Here is a 15,391-nt window from a genome sequence, read left to right as displayed (position 1 = left end):
GGTAGGGTAGGCAACAGCACATCTGCTACGCTGATCCTCAACACGGGGGCCCCTCAGGGGTGCGTGCTTAGTCCCCTCCTGTACTCCCTGTTCACCCACGACTGTGTGGCCAAGCACGACTCCAACATCATTATTAAGTTTGCTGACAACACAACGGTGGTGGCCTGATCACCGACAACGATGAGACATCCTATAGGGAGGAGATCAGAGACCTGGCAGTGTGGTGCAAGGACAACCACCTCTCCCTCAATGTGAGCAAGACAAAGGAGCTGACCGTGGAGAACAGGAAAAGGAGGGTCGAACAGTCCCCCATTAACATCGGGGCTGTAGTGGAGCGGGTCGAGAGATTAAATTTCCTTGATGTCCACATCATCTACAACAAACTATCATGGTCCAAAAACACCAAGAAAGTAGTGAAGAGTGCACGAAAATGCCTTTTCCCCCTCTGGAGACTGAAAATATTTGGCATGGGTCCCCAGATCCTCAAAAGGTTCTACAGCTGCACCATCGAGAGCATCCTGACCGGTTGCATCAGCGCTTGGTATGGCAACTGCTCAGAATCTGACCGTTAGGCGCTACAGAGGGTAATGCCTTCTGCCCAGTACATCACTGTGGCCAAGCTTCCTGCCATCCCTGTTCTCTCTGCTACCGCAAAACAAGAAGTACCGGAGCGCCAAGTCTCGGTTCAAAAGACTTCTTTACAGCTTCTACCCCCCAAGCCATAAGACTGCCAAACAATAAAATTGCACCCCGGACTATTTACATTGACCCCCTCCCCCCCTTTGTTTGTACACTGCTGCTGCTCGCTGTTTGTTTATCTATGCATAGTCACTTTACCCCTACCTACATGTACAAATGACCTTGACTAACCTGTACCTCCGCACATTGACTCGGTACCAGTACCCCCTGTATATAGTCTCGTTATTGTTATTTTATTGTTACTTTTTATTTAATTTTGTGTTACTTTTTCACTTAAAATATTTACTAAATAAACAAATCTCTTTCCTGAACTGCATTGTTGGTTAAGGGCTTGTAAATCAACATTTCACGGTAACACGGTAAGGTACCTGTGATACCTGTTGTTTTCAGCGCATGTGACAAATACAATTTGATATAGTTATGTGTATTATTTTAAGGCTACATTCCCCTCTCTTAACAGTGCAAATTCACCACACCATTAATAGACAGTTCCAAGCGTGAAATGGCCAGCACTTGGCCATTGGATTACTTTTACCAACAACCTGAAGTGACCCTCGACAGGATAGAGTAGGTGATCCAGTTCCTCACTGACTTTACCCTCGTCACTAGCTATGTGTGTGTGAGCGCTGTGTTTGTGTCACTGAGGCTGAGAAAGAAAAGGAGGAAATGGAGAATGGATAGAGAAAATATACTGTAGGAGGGAGAGACTGATGAGTGAGACTGGTCTGGTTTGTTTTCTTCAGCCACAGATCTGCCACCGCTGGCACTCTGATACCATCTTAATGCCAGCCGCTCTGCTCCTCCACGCTCGCACGCACTCATGGAGGGAACACAACACACACACACACTAGACCAGAGACTATGAAGTCATTCTCCCTGCTTGACTTGAGAGGGCTCTCAAAATACACACTCACAACAACAAATGCCTCCAAGCCAAGACCATCCTGAGTTCAATCCCGAGCACTTAGGTTCTCACATTTGAATGGCCCAGGAAACAAAATGTAAATGTTAGTCCTGGTTCCTGGTGAAACATTGGAGTGATGTACTGCAGAGAGTCAGTCAGAAAACACACCCAAGGCCATGTTATATTTATTTATTTATATATATATATATATACAGCTGTATAGGGACAGATCAATGTAGGTCATTCTGGAAACTGTGTTTGTGTTGTCCCTGCAGTGCCCTCCATGCCGCAGTCTGACTCGGGTGCTGGTAGAATCATATCGCACTGTGAAGGAATCGGGTCAGAAGTTTGAGATGGTGTTCGTCAGCGCTGACAGGTGAGACTCATGCAGTATTTCCTTCATACACGTATACACACTGTCTCGCGCTCTCGCTGTTGCTCTCTCGATCTCTGTCGCACGCGCATATATATATATATATATATATATATATATATATATACACACTTTTTTCGTCCATTAAAATAACATCAAATTGATCAGAAATACAGTGTTAATATTGTAAATGACTTTTGGAGCTGGAAACGGCTGATTAAAAAAAATATATATATAATAATAATTGAATGTCTACATAGGTGTACAAAGGCCCATTTATCAGCAACCATCACTCCTGTGTTCCAATGGCACGTTGAGTGCCTAGAAGGCCAGCATCCCGGAGTCGCCTCTTCACTGTTGACATTGAGACTGGTGTTTTACGGGTACTATTTAATGAAGCTGCCAGTTGAGGACTTGTGAGGCGTCTGTTTCTCAAACTACACACTCTAATGGACTTGTCCTCTCGCTCAGTTGTGCACCGGGGCCTCCCACTCTTTCTATTCTGGTTAGAGACAGTTTGCGCTGTTCTGTGGAGGGAGTAGTACACAGCATTGTACAAGATCTTCAGTTTCATGGCAATTTCTCGCATGGAATAGCCTTCATTTCTCAGAACAAGAATAGACTGACAAGTTTCAGAAGAAAGTTCTTTGTTTCTGGCCATTTTGAGCCTGTAATCAAACCCACAAATGCTGATGCTCCAGATACTCAACTAGTCTAAAGAAGGCCAGTTTAATTGCTTATTTAATCAGAACAACAGTTTTCAGCTGTGCTAACATAATTGCAAAAGAGTTTTCTAATGATCAATTAGCCTTTTAAAATGATAAACTTGGATTAGCTAACACAACGTGCCATTGGAACATGGTGATGGTTGCTGATAATGGGCCTATGTAGATATTCCATAAAAAATCTGCCTTTTACAGCTACAATAGTCATTTACAACATGAACAATGTCTACACTGTATTTCTGATCCATTTGATGTTATTTTAATGGGCAAACATTTGAATGGACTGAATAAACAGAGTTGACAGTGGCTCTAAGGGTTGTTTTGTGTTTGTCAACCAACGCAGGTCGGAGGAGTCCTTTCAGCAGTACTTCAGTGAGATGCCTTGGTTGGCAGTCCCATACTCAGACGAGGCCCGACGATCACGACTCAACAGACTCTTCGGAATACAAGGTACAACACTATCTCTGATGTCTCCTCCTGTACTCATATACTGTAGTCCTCCTGGACATGAGGCTCAGAGTGAGTATCAAACACTAACTGTCTGGCCAAATTATGTGTTGATGTGGAGAAGCGGCCTAATGGCAGCCAGCTCTACTGTGTGTTGTTCTGTGCTGGGTAGGGAACAGTGAACAGATAGCCCTCAAGCTAAAGGAATGTGGGCTGGTAATCAAGTTTACTGTCCCGCTCACTGAGTAAGGGTCATTTCTCTCTCTCGCTCTGCCTTTTTTTCCTTCTTCCCAAGGCTTTTTTTTCTATAACCTACCCCCCCCCCCACCCCCGTCTCTCGCTAATGCCCCCACCATCAAGTCTGTCTGTCCGTCTGTCCACAGGGGAGTAGTGTGGTTGTAGTCAAGGTGCTGGCTCATTGCCTTTTCTGCCTGAATGTTAAGAATGCTTGCAGGACTAGTCGATACTGCCCCGCTTCCCCATTCAAACCCCTGTTATTCACACTGGCCCCCACCCATCACCACACACACACACACACCCTTCCTCCCAGCCAAACACACACTATGCACTCTGTCTGTTTCTGATAAGGCTGTTTAATACGGCAGTGACATTGTAATCTGAAAGACTGTGGGAGAGAAAGGGGTCGGGCGTTATGAAAAATCTCCTGAACAGGGAACGCAGCGGGAGTCTGAGCAGAGAAATGGATGGAGAGAGAGAGAGAGAGCAGAGGCAGGTCAGAGCCTCTGAGGGACTTTAAGCTCCTCCATACCACACAGATAAACAGTGGGAGAGACAGCCATATGTGGTGAGAGTAACTGGAAAACATGAAAGAATAGGAGGGTGAGGTGGCAGTAGCAAGATCTTCAATTCATGATTGTTCTCTCCGTTTCCATCTTTCTCACTTTCTTTTTTCCTCTCTCACACACTCCCTCCCCAGGTATTCCCACCCTTATTCTGCTGGACACGGAAGGTCACATGATCACGCGACAGGGCCGTGTGGAGGTGCTGAATGACCCAGAGTGTCAGCTCTTCCCCTGGCACCCCAGGCCCGTACTGGAGCTCAGCGAGTCCAACGCCGTGCAGCTCCACGAGGGGCCCTGCCTCGTGCTCTTTGTGGGTGAGTAGATGAGTGGATGACCATTTCAATGTCAGTCCCTACCGTGCACCTCCATGAGAGGCCCTACCTCGTGCTCTTTGTGGGTTAATGGAGGAGCATTCAGTGCTGGTTTCTACCAAAACAATCCTTTAGACTATGTAGAGTAGTACATTCTAAAGAATATTGTGCAAGTAGTAAAAGTGAACAGATCAGTTGTAAGGCTGCATGCTATTTTAAAGTTTGAGAACATGCAAGAGTAGGGTAGAGAGAAGGAGGAGAAGAAAATGGTCTGTCTGTCTGTTAAGCTGTTAGCAGTGAGAGAGATGGCAGAGATGGATGCCATGCTCTGCTAAGTGGCTCAGGCCAAAGTGGACAGGACAGCCAGCAGGCCAGACGACACAATAATAAAGCAATGTGAGAATGGAGTGACCGGGTGCACACTGATGACCTCAGGCCACCCTAAGATCAGATCCAAAGGGCTCAACCACAGACCATCTGCTCTCCTCCATTTGCCTCCTCACTCATCTGTACATCTGTCTGTCTGTCTCTCTCCTCCTGTCCTGCACATTCTTTCTCTCCTTTTTCTCATGGCTGTTTTTCTTTCTCTCTTCATCCTGTCCCCTCTCTTCATCCTGTCCTCTCTCTGGCCTTTCTCTCTTCATCCTGTCCCCTCTCTCTGGCCTTTTGTCCTCTCTCTGGCCTTTGTCTCTTCATCCTGTCCTCTCTCTGGCCTTTCTCTCTTCATCCTGTCCTCTCTCTGGCCTTTCTCTCTTCATCCTGTCCTCTCTCTGGCCTTTCTCTCTTCATCCTGTCCTCTCTCTGGCCTTTCTCTCTTCATCCTGCCCCCTCTCTCTGGCCTTTATCTCTTCATCCTGTCCTCTCGCTGGCCTTTCTCTCTTCATCCTGTCCCCTCTCTCTGGCCTTTCTCTCTTCATCCTGTCCCCTCTCCCTGGCCTTTTGTCCTCTCTCTGGCCTTTTGTCCTCTCTCTGGCCTTTCTCTCTTCATCCTGTCCTCTCTCTGGCCTTTTGTCCTATCTCTGGCCTTTCTCTCTGGCCTTTTGTCCTATCTCTGGCCTTTCTCTCTTCATCCTGTCCTCTCTCTGGCCTTTCTCACTTCATCCTGTCCTCTCTCTGGCCTTTCTCACTTCATCCTGTCCCCTCTCTCTGGCCTTTCTCTCTTCATCCTGTCCCCTCTCTCTGGCCTTTCTCTCTTCATCCTGTCCCCTCTCTCTGGCCTTTCTCTCTTCATCCTGTCCCCTCTCTCTGGCCTTTCTCTCTTCATCCTGTCCCCTCTCTCTGGCCTTTCTTTCTTCATCCTGTCCCCTCTCTGGCCTTTCTCTCTTCATCCTGTCCCCTCTCTCTGGCCTTTATCTCTTCATCCTGTCCTCTCGCTGGCCTTTCTCTCTTCATCCTGTCCCCTCTCTCTGGCCTTTCTCTCTTCATCCTGTCCCCTCTCTCTGGCCTTTTGTCCTCTCTCTGGCCTTTTGTCCTCTCTCTGGCCTTTTGTCCTCTCTCTGGCCTTTCTCTCTTCATCCTGTCCTCTCTCTGGCCTTTTGTCCTATCTCTGGCCTTTCTCTCTTCATCCTGTCCTCTCTCTGGCCTTTCTCACTTCATCCTGTCCTCTCTCTGGCCTTTCTCACTTCATCCTGTCCTCTCTCTGGCCTTTCTCACTTCATCCTGTCCCCTCTCTCTGGCCTTTCTCACTTCATCCTGTCCCCTCTCTCTGGCCTTTCTCACTTCATCCTGTCCCCTCTCTCTGGCCTTTCTCTCTTCATCCTGTCCCCTCTCTCTGGCCTTTCTCTCTTCATCCTGTCCCCTCTCTCTGGCCTTTCTCTCTTCATCCTGTCCCCTCTCTCTGGCCTTTCTCTCTTCATCCTGTCCCCTCTCTCTGGCCTTTCTTTCTTCATCCTGTCCCCTCTCTGGCCTTTCTCTCTTCATCCTGTCCTCTCTCTGGCCTTTTGTCCTCTCTCTTCATCCTCTCCCCTCTCTCTGGCCTTTTGTCCTCTCTCTTCATCCTGTCCCCTCTCTCTGGCCTTTCTCTCTTCATCCTGTCCTCTCTCTCTGGCCTTTCTCTCTTCATCCTGTCCCCTCTCTCTGGCCTTTCTCTCTTCATCCTGTCCTCTCTCTAGCCTTTCTCTCTTCATCCTGTCCTCTCTCTGGCCTTTCTCACTTCATCCTGTCCCCTCTCTCTGGCCTTTCTCTCTTCATCCTGTCCCCTCTCTCTGGCCTTTCTCTCTTCATCCTGTCCCCTCTCTCTGGCCTTTCTCTCTTCATCCTGTCCCCTCTCTCTGGCCTTTCTCTCTTCATCCTGTCCCCTCTCTCTGGCCTTTCTTTCTTCATCCTGTCCCCTCTCTGGCCTTTCTCTCTTCATCCTGTCCCCTCTCTGGCCTTTCTCTCTTCATCCTGTCCCCTCTCTCTGGCCTTTATCTCTTCATCCTGTCCTCTCGCTGGCCTTTCTCTCTTCATCCTGTCCCCTCTCTCTGGCCTTTCTCTCTTCATCCTGTCCCCTCTCTCTGGCCTTTTGTCCTCTCTCTGGCCTTTTGTCCTCTCTCTGGCCTTTTGTCCTCTCTCTGGCCTTTCTCTCTTCATCCTGTCCTCTCTCTGGCCTTTTGTCCTATCTCTGGCCTTTCTCACTTCATCCTGTCCTCTCTCTGGCCTTTCTCACTTCATCCTGTCCTCTCTCTGGCCTTTCTCACTTCATCCTGTCCTCTCTCTGGCCTTTCTCACTTCATCCTGTCCCCTCTCTCTGGCCTTTCTCACTTCATCCTGTCCCCTCTCTCTGGCCTTTCTCACTTCATCCTGTCCCCTCTCTCTGGCCTTTCTCTCTTCATCCTGTCCCCTCTCTCTGGCCTTTCTCTCTTCATCCTGTCCCCTCTCTCTGGCCTTTCTCTCTTCATCCTGTCCCCTCTCTCTGGCCTTTCTTTCTTCATCCTGTCCCCTCTCTGGCCTTTCTCTCTTCATCCTGTCCTCTCTCTGGCCTTTTGTCCTCTCTGGCCTTTTGTCCTCTCTCTTCATCCTGTCCCCTCTCTCTGGCCTTTTGTCCTCTCTCTTCATCCTGTCCCCTCTCTCTGGCCTTTCTCTCTTCATCCTGTCCTCTCTCTCTGGCCTTTCTCTCTTCATCCTGTCCCCTCTCTCTGGCCTTTCTCTCTTCATCCTGTCCCCTCTCTGGCCTTTCTCTCTTCATCCTGTCCTCTCTCTGGCCTTTCTCTCTTCATCCTGTCCCCTGTCTGGCCTTTCTCTCTTCATCCTGTCCTCTCTCTGGCCTTTCTCTCTTCATCCTGTCCTCTCTCTGGCTTTTCTCTCTTCATCCTGTCCTCTCTCTCTGGCCTTTCTCTCTTCATCCTGTCCCCTCTCTCTTCATCCTGTCCCCTCTCTCTGGCCTTTTGTCCTCTCTCTGGCCTTTCTCTCTTCATCCTGTCCTCTCTCTGGCCTTTCTCACTTCATCCTGTCCTCTCTCTGGCCTTTCTCACTTCATCCTGTCCCCTCTCTCTGGCCTTTCTCTCTTCATCCTGTCCTCTCTCTCTGGCCTTTCTCTCTTCATCCTGTCCTCTCTCTCTGGCCTTTCTCTCTTCATCCTGTCCCCTCTCTCTGGCCTTTCTCTCTTCATCCTGTCCCCTCTCTCTGGCCTTTCTCTCTTCATCCTGTCCCCTCTCTCTGGCCTTTCTCTCTTCATCCTGTCCCCTCTCTCTGGCCTTTCTCTCTTCATCCTGTCCCCTCTCTCTGGCCTTTCTCTCTTCATCCTGTCCCCTCTCTCTGGCCTTTCTCTCTTCATCCTGTCCCCTCTCTCTGGCCTTTCTCTCTTCATCCTGTCCTCTCTCTGGCCTTTCTCTCTTCATCCTGTCCTCTCTCTGGCCTTTCTCTCTTCATCCTGTCCTCTCTCTGGCCTTTTGTCCTCTCTCTTCATCCTGTCCTCTCTTCATCCTGTCCTCTCTTCATCCTGTCCTCTCTCTTCATCCTGTCCTCTCTCTTCATCCTGTCCTCTCTCTTCATCCTGTCCTCTCTCTCTGGCCTTTCTCTCTTCATCCTGTCCTCTCTCTCTGGCCTTTCTCTCTTCATCCTGTCCCCTCTCTCTGGCCTTTCTCTCTTCATCCTGTCCTCTCTCTGGCCTTTCTCTCTTCATCCTGTCCTCTCTCTGGCCTTTTGTCCTCTCTTCATCCTGTCCTCTCTTCATCCTGTCCTCTCTTCATCCTGTCCTCTCTCTTCATCCTGTCCTCTCTCTTCATCCTGTCCTCTCTATTCATCCTGTCCTCTCTCTCTGGCCTTTCTCTCTTCATCCTGTCCTCTCTCTCTGGCCTTTCTCTCTTCATCCTGTCCTCTCTCTCTGGCCTTTCTCTCTTCATCCTGTCCTCTCTCTCTGGCCTTTTTCTCTTCATCCTGTCCCCTCTCTCTGGCCTTTCTCTCTTCATCCTGTCCCCTCTCGCTGGTCTTCATGCATTCACACCCAGTTTTCGCTCTCCTCTGTCTCACTCTCTCTCACACACATTATCTCTCTCAACCTTTACTCTTTATCCTCTTTTCATACGTTTGACACCTGTGTTTCTCTCTTGTTCAGATGCGGAGGAGGAGGGAGAGCTGGAGCCGGCGAAGGAGCTGATCCAGCCAATCGCAGAGAAGATCATGGCTAAGTACAAAGCCAAGGAGGAGGAGACACCACTGCTCTTCTTCGTGGCTGGAGAGGTTAGATAGTGGACACATGCACACACACACACACACCTCCAGCTGACCTAGATGAGAATATTCACACCTGATGAAATCTGTCTTCACTTTTGGTGTTTTAGTTGTTTTGCATTCATGTCTTGTGTACTGTACATCTCTACTGTGGGCATCTGTCTCTGTGTGTGATTGCTTGTTGCTATGCTCTGGTATGATGTTCCATCTGCTTTAGTTATCACATATCATAATCCTCTGGTAGAGAACACCAACCGACACACAAATGTGTGTGTGTGTTGGGGTGGCAGGTAGCCTAGTGGTTAGAGGGTTGGGCCAGTAACCGAAAGGTTGCCTGATTGAATCCCCGAGCTGACATGGTAAAAATCTGTCGTTCTGCCCCTGAACAAGGCAGTTAACCCACTGTTTCTAGGCCGTCATTGTACATAAGAATTTGTTCTCAATTGACTTGCCTAGTTAAATAAAGGTTCAATAAAAATATATATATAAAAAATAAGCTACAGTATAATATCAGAGGGGCAGTTTCTGAGGGATGAAACCCTCTTTCACTTTTATGTGAGACACACCACACGGCCCATGGCCCAGAATTCAGCTGGCCGTCTGTCTGATGATAGCTGTTCTCCCTCTATCCGCAGAACAGCTGTGCACCTCTCCCTCCCGAATCCTCTATCTCCCCCTCGATCCTTCCGCCAGCCCTCAGTGCAGGAGGGATCATGGAATTATCTTAACTCTTGTTATCTCTTGTTTTTCCTTCTCATCCTTTCTGGAACTTGTGGAGTTAGCAGCAGGGGCAGCCATAATTACCAGATTAGCTAGCTCCCCTTCTCCTCCTCTCCCCTGCTCACAGGGCTCAGAGCTCGGGGAGGTCAGGACTCTGTCCCATGTCAGATGGTCTAGGTTTCAGCCATGGGGGACTGCACAGGTGCTCCCTCTCTGTCCTGTCTGACCATCTACCTGGCTGCCTGAGGCCACACGGCTCTCATGACAGCCTTGAAATGCCACAGACAGACCGAAGGACTGACGCGTTCACATGTCACAGACAGGCACTGTGGCTAAGACAAGATACTAACACCCTCTCTCTTTACCGTTCACTTGTTTTGGGGATTTATTGCATATTAAATGGTATTTCTGTTCATCCGGACTCGACCCATTCTAATGAATGCTTTCTAGGTGCATGTTCAATCTGGTACCCCTGCTAGTCTATAGCAGGCAGGTACAGTTTTCTTCTCATCGTCTGGGTTACATGTAGCTTCACCAGCACTGGATCTGTTCCAGACTGGGATAGTCCCAAATGGCACCCAACTCCCTATATAGTGCATTACTTTTTACCAGAGCTCTATGGGGAATAGGGTACCATTTTGGATGCAGCCTGTGTATACCCTGTTAGATATCACTCCCTGCCATGGACCCATTGGGCTCTGTTATATTGGGCTCTCTGTTATACATGATGGACCCCCATGCAGCCTACAGGGCCCTGGCCTGGTTGAGGCCTGCCTGCATGTGGCTAGACCAGGCCCTGTCTGCCAGCTGCTGGGGAAGGTTTATCAGTGAGACAGCACTATGCTGGCAGACCCACAGGGAGAGCCTGGCCTGCAGAAAAGGAGGGGATCTCATTATCCCGCTATGTCACACAGGGGCTGAGAGAAACTGACTGGCAACCTACAGTAGGACAATTGGAAGACACCCTATTCACACAGAAAATGAATGGGGATTGATTGATGTGTGATTGCAATAAAGATGTCTACTGTAATTTATAAATGTTTCTATCAGTACACTACATGACCAAAAGTATGTGGACAACTGCTCCTCGAACATTTCATTCCAAAATCTTGGGCATTAATATGGAGTTGGTCCCCCCTTTGCTGCTATAACAGCCTCCACTCTTCTAGGAAGGCTTTCCACAAGATGTTGGAACATTGCTGTGGGGACTTGCTTCAATTCAGCCACAAGAGCATTATTGAGGTCGGGCACTGATGTTGGTCGATTAGGCCTGGCTCGCAGTAGGCACTCCCAATTCATCCCAAAGGTGTTCGATGGGGTTGAGGCCAGGGCACTAAGCAGGCCAGTCAAGTTCTCTTTGTGTAGTGTTGTCTCTCTTGTCGTGATGTGTGTTTTGCCCTATATTTATTTTAGTCACAGCCCCCATCCCTGCAGGAGGTATTTTGCCTTTTGGTAGGCCGTCATTGTAAATAAGAATTTGTTCTTAACTGACTTGCCTAGTTAAATAAAGGTCAAATTAAAAATTGCATTTAAAAAAGTTATTCCACACCGATCTCGACAAACCATTTCTGTAAGGACCTCGCTTTGTGCACAGGGGCATTTTCATGCTGAAACAGGAAAGGGCCTTCCCCAAACTGTTGCCACAAAGTTGGAATTAGAGAATCGTCTACAATGTCATTGTATGCTGTAGTGTTAAGATTTCCCTTCACTGGAACTAAGGGGCTGTGCCCGAACCATGAAAAAAAAGCCCCAGACCATTATTCCTCCTCCACCAAATTTTAGTTGGCACTATGCATTTGGGCAGGTAGCGTTCTCCTGGCATCCACCAAACACAGATTCCAATGGCAGCAAGCTTTACAACACTCCAGCCAACACTTGGCATTGGGCATGATGATCTTAGGCTTGTGTGCGGCTGCTCAGTAATGGGAACTCATTATATAAAACTCCCGAAGAACAGTTCTCGTGCTGATTTTGCTTCCAGAGACAGTTTGGAACTCGGTAGTGAGTATTTTTACTCGCTTCAGCACTCTGCTGTCTGGTTCTGTGAGCTTGTGTGGCCTACCACTTCGCAGCTGAGCCTTTGTTGCTCCTCAACGTTTCCACTTCACAATAACAGCACTTACAGTTGACCGGAGCAACTCTAGCAGGGAAGACATTCTATTAACTGACCTGTTGGAAAGGTGGCATCCTATGACGGTGCCACGTTGAATGTCACTGAGCTCTTCAGTAAGACCATTCTACTGCCAATGTTTGTCTACCTGTCAGCAACCAGTGTGGCTGAAATAGCCGAATCCACTAAGTTGAAGGGGTGTCCATGTAACAGTATTGCTTCCGTCCCTCTCCTCGCCCCTACTTGGGCTTGAACCAGGGAACCTCTGCACACATAGATAACAGCCACTCTCAAAGCATCATTACCCAAGGGGAACAACTACTTCAAGGTCTCAGAGCGAGTGACGTCACCGATTGAAACGCTATTAGCGAGCACTCCGCTAACTAGCTAGCCATTTCACATCGGTTACACTCACCACCCTTTTGACCTCCTCCTTTTCTGCAGCAACCAGTGATCTGGGTCAACAGCATCAATGTGACAGTATTGCTTCTGTCCCTCTCCTCGCCCCTACTTGGGCTTGAACCAGGGATCCTCTGCACACATAGAAACGCTATTAGCACGCACCCTGCCAACTAGCTAGCCATTTCACATCGGTTACATCCACATACTTTTGTGTATATTATTTTATTGACTGTATTTTCTATATAATTGACTCAATGGGATATTTAGGGTCTAGTTGTTGTCTTTGCCTTGACTCTTCCCAGGTATAACCAGGAATAGGAGATCCTGACAATAGTTTAGTCTGCCGCCAGTCTCACCTGCTAACCTCCCTGACCCCAGGGTTCAAAGGTCGAGGCCTGTGTCACACTGTTGTGAGCCAGACAGGTTGGCCTCCACTAGTTATTTATGTCCAAGCAGTGTGGTGTTTATAGAAACACTTGTCTCCTGTTTACCTTACTGGCAGTACAGTTCAACAGTTAGAAGAAATTAAACAATTATCAAGAAGCCAATATCCTCACAGGCAAATCCCTGTCATTTAGGACAACCATATACCTACTGATTAAATAATATGTTACATATAACACTTTTCACAAGATCTAACAGCGCTTTATAAGGGTGTTATCTTACAAAGTGTGTAAACATACAGGGTCTAGCTGGCCTATTTCCTATCCTTTGAAAAAGTGATTCTCAGTGACATGGGTTTCCAGCCTCCCATTGATACAGACTGATTGTTCAGCCAATCATATCGCTGTGCCAATTGTATCCTGAATTTTACAACGCCTGGAGAACTCTCAAGCTGACCAATCAGTAGGCTGCTGCCCAGGCCGTCTGGCCAATGGGAGCTTCTTATCTTTGAAGGTCCTTGTCTGATGACGGTCATCTACTCTGTTGAATGCCACAGTCCCTCTACAATGGGCAGAATAAACCTGACAGAGGTCGACCGATTAATCGGAATGGCCGATTTTAATTAGGGCCGATTTTCAAGTTTTCATAATCGGAAATCTGTATTTTTGGACACCGATTTGGCTGAATATTTGTAAAATTTTAACACCTTTATTTAACTAGGCAAGTCAGTTAAGAACACATTCTTATTTTCAATGACTGCCTAGTGGGTTAACTGCCTTGTTCAGGGGCAGAACAACAGATTTTTACCTTGTCAGCTAGGGGATTCGATCTTGCAACATTACGATTAACTAGTCCAACTCTCTAACCATCTGCCTTACATTGCACTCCACGAGGAGCCTGCCTGTTACGCGAATGCAGTAAGAAGCCAAGGTAAGTTGCTAGCTAGCATTAAACTTATCTTATAAAAAACAATCAATCAATCATAATCACTAGTTAACTACACATGGATGATATTACTAGTTTATCTAGCGTGTCCTGCATTGCACATAATTGGTGCGCATTCGCGAAAAAGGACTGACGTTGCGCCAACGTGTACCTAACCATAAACATCAATGCCTTTCTTAAAATCAATACACAAGTAAATATTTTTAAACCTGCATATTTAGTTAATATTGCCTGCTAACATAAATTTATCTTAACTAGGGATAATGTGTCACTTCTCTTGCAACAGAGTCAGGGTATATGGGGCAGTTTGGGCCGCCTGGCTCGTTGCGAACTGTGTGAAGACTATTTCTTCCTAACAAAGACAGCCAACTTCACCAAATGGGGGATGATTTAACAAAAGCGCATTTGCGGAAAAAAGCACAATCGTTGCACGACTGTACCTAACCATAAACACCAATGCCTTTCTTAAAATCAATACACAGAAGTATATATTTTTAAACCTGCATATTTAGCTAAAAGAAATCCAGGTTAGCAGGCAATATTAACCAGGTGAAATTGAGTCACTTCTCTTGCGTTCATTCCACGCAGAGTCGGGGTATATGCAACAGTTTGGGCCACCTGGCTCGTTTGCCCGAATTTTGCGTAATTATGACATAACATTGAAGGTTGTGCAATGTAACAGGAATATTTAGACTTATGGCTGCCACCCGTTAGATAAAATACAGAACGGTTCCGTATTTCACTGAAAGAATAAACGTTTTGTTTGAGATGATAGTTTCCGGATTCGACCATATTAATGACCTATGACTCGTATTTCTGTGTTATTATGTTATAATTAAGTCTATGATTTGATAGAGCAGTCTGACTGAGCGATGATAGGCACAAGCAGGCTCGTAAGCATTCATTCAAACAGCACTTTCGTGCGTTTTGCCAGCAGCTCTTCGCAATGCTTCAAGCATTGCGCTGTTTGACTTCAAGCCTATCAACTCCCGAGATTAGGCTTGTCGGAACTAGAAGCACAAGCATTTCGCTACACTCGCATTAACATCTGCTAACCATGTGTATGTGACAAATAAAATTTGATTTGATTTGGTGTAGCCGATGTGAAATGGCTAGCTAGTTAGCGGGGTGCGCGCTAATAGTGTTTCAAACGTCACTCGCTCTGAGACTTGAAGTAGATGTTCGAGCCCAGGTAGGAGCGAGGAGAGGGACAGAAGCTGTACTGTTACACTGGCAATACTAAAGTGCCTATAAGAACATCCAATAGTCAAAGGTATATGAAATACAAATCGTATAGAGAGAAATAGTCCTATAATTCCTATAATATCTACAACCTAAAACTTCTTACCTGGGAATATTGAAGACTTGTGCTAAAAGGAACCACCAGCTTTCATATGTTCTGAGCAAGGAACTTAAATGTTAGCCTTCTTACATGGCACATATTGCACTTTTACTTTCTTCTCCAACACTTTGTTTTTGCATTATCTAAACCAAATTTAACATGTTTCATTATTTACTTGAGGCTAAATTGATTTTATTGATGTATTATATTAGGTATTGTTGTAATTGTCATTATTACAAATACATAAATAAAAATTGGCCGATTTTAATCGGTATCGGCGTTGAAAAATCATAAATCGGTCGACTTCTACCTGACATTGTGCAGCAGTAGGTTCCATACGGTAAACACACACACAAGCCTTATCACGGCAGTCAGTCAGTGACTGCAGGCCAGACATAGCAGAGCGACTCTTTGTGTTCAGAACTGGGCTGGAGAGGGCGGGGGCTGGCCTCTCTCTCTGTCTCCCTCCTTCTTTCACGGCTGGACTGGTTGCTTCTTCTGAAGAACAGTTTACACAGGGTTAGCAGCCACACAAAGGAAGATGCAAGACTTCCCACAGAGAAGACAGCCAGGGAG

The 15,391-nt window shown here is 47.0% G+C and overlaps 1 protein-coding gene across 1 annotated transcript in view; it reads left to right on the top strand.

The window, feature by feature from the left end:
- Positions 1 to 15,391, top strand: part of LOC139386368 (nucleoredoxin) — a 90,783-nt gene that overhangs the window by 72,434 nt on the left and 2,958 nt on the right. The window contains exons 4-7 of the mRNA XM_071131910.1: positions 1,879 to 1,979; positions 3,045 to 3,151; positions 4,086 to 4,265; positions 8,797 to 8,921. Coding sequence (XP_070988011.1) covers positions 1,879 to 1,979; positions 3,045 to 3,151; positions 4,086 to 4,265; positions 8,797 to 8,921 — 513 coding nt within the window. The remainder of the gene's footprint in view (positions 1 to 1,878; positions 1,980 to 3,044; positions 3,152 to 4,085; positions 4,266 to 8,796; positions 8,922 to 15,391) is intronic.

This window comes from Oncorhynchus clarkii, chromosome 27, assembly GCF_045791955.1.
Source record: "Oncorhynchus clarkii lewisi isolate Uvic-CL-2024 chromosome 27, UVic_Ocla_1.0, whole genome shotgun sequence".
NCBI lineage: Eukaryota > Metazoa > Chordata > Actinopteri > Salmoniformes > Salmonidae > Oncorhynchus > Oncorhynchus clarkii.
The sequence above is the reverse complement of the archived record's forward strand: the minus strand, read 5'-3'. Positions and strand labels throughout refer to the sequence as shown.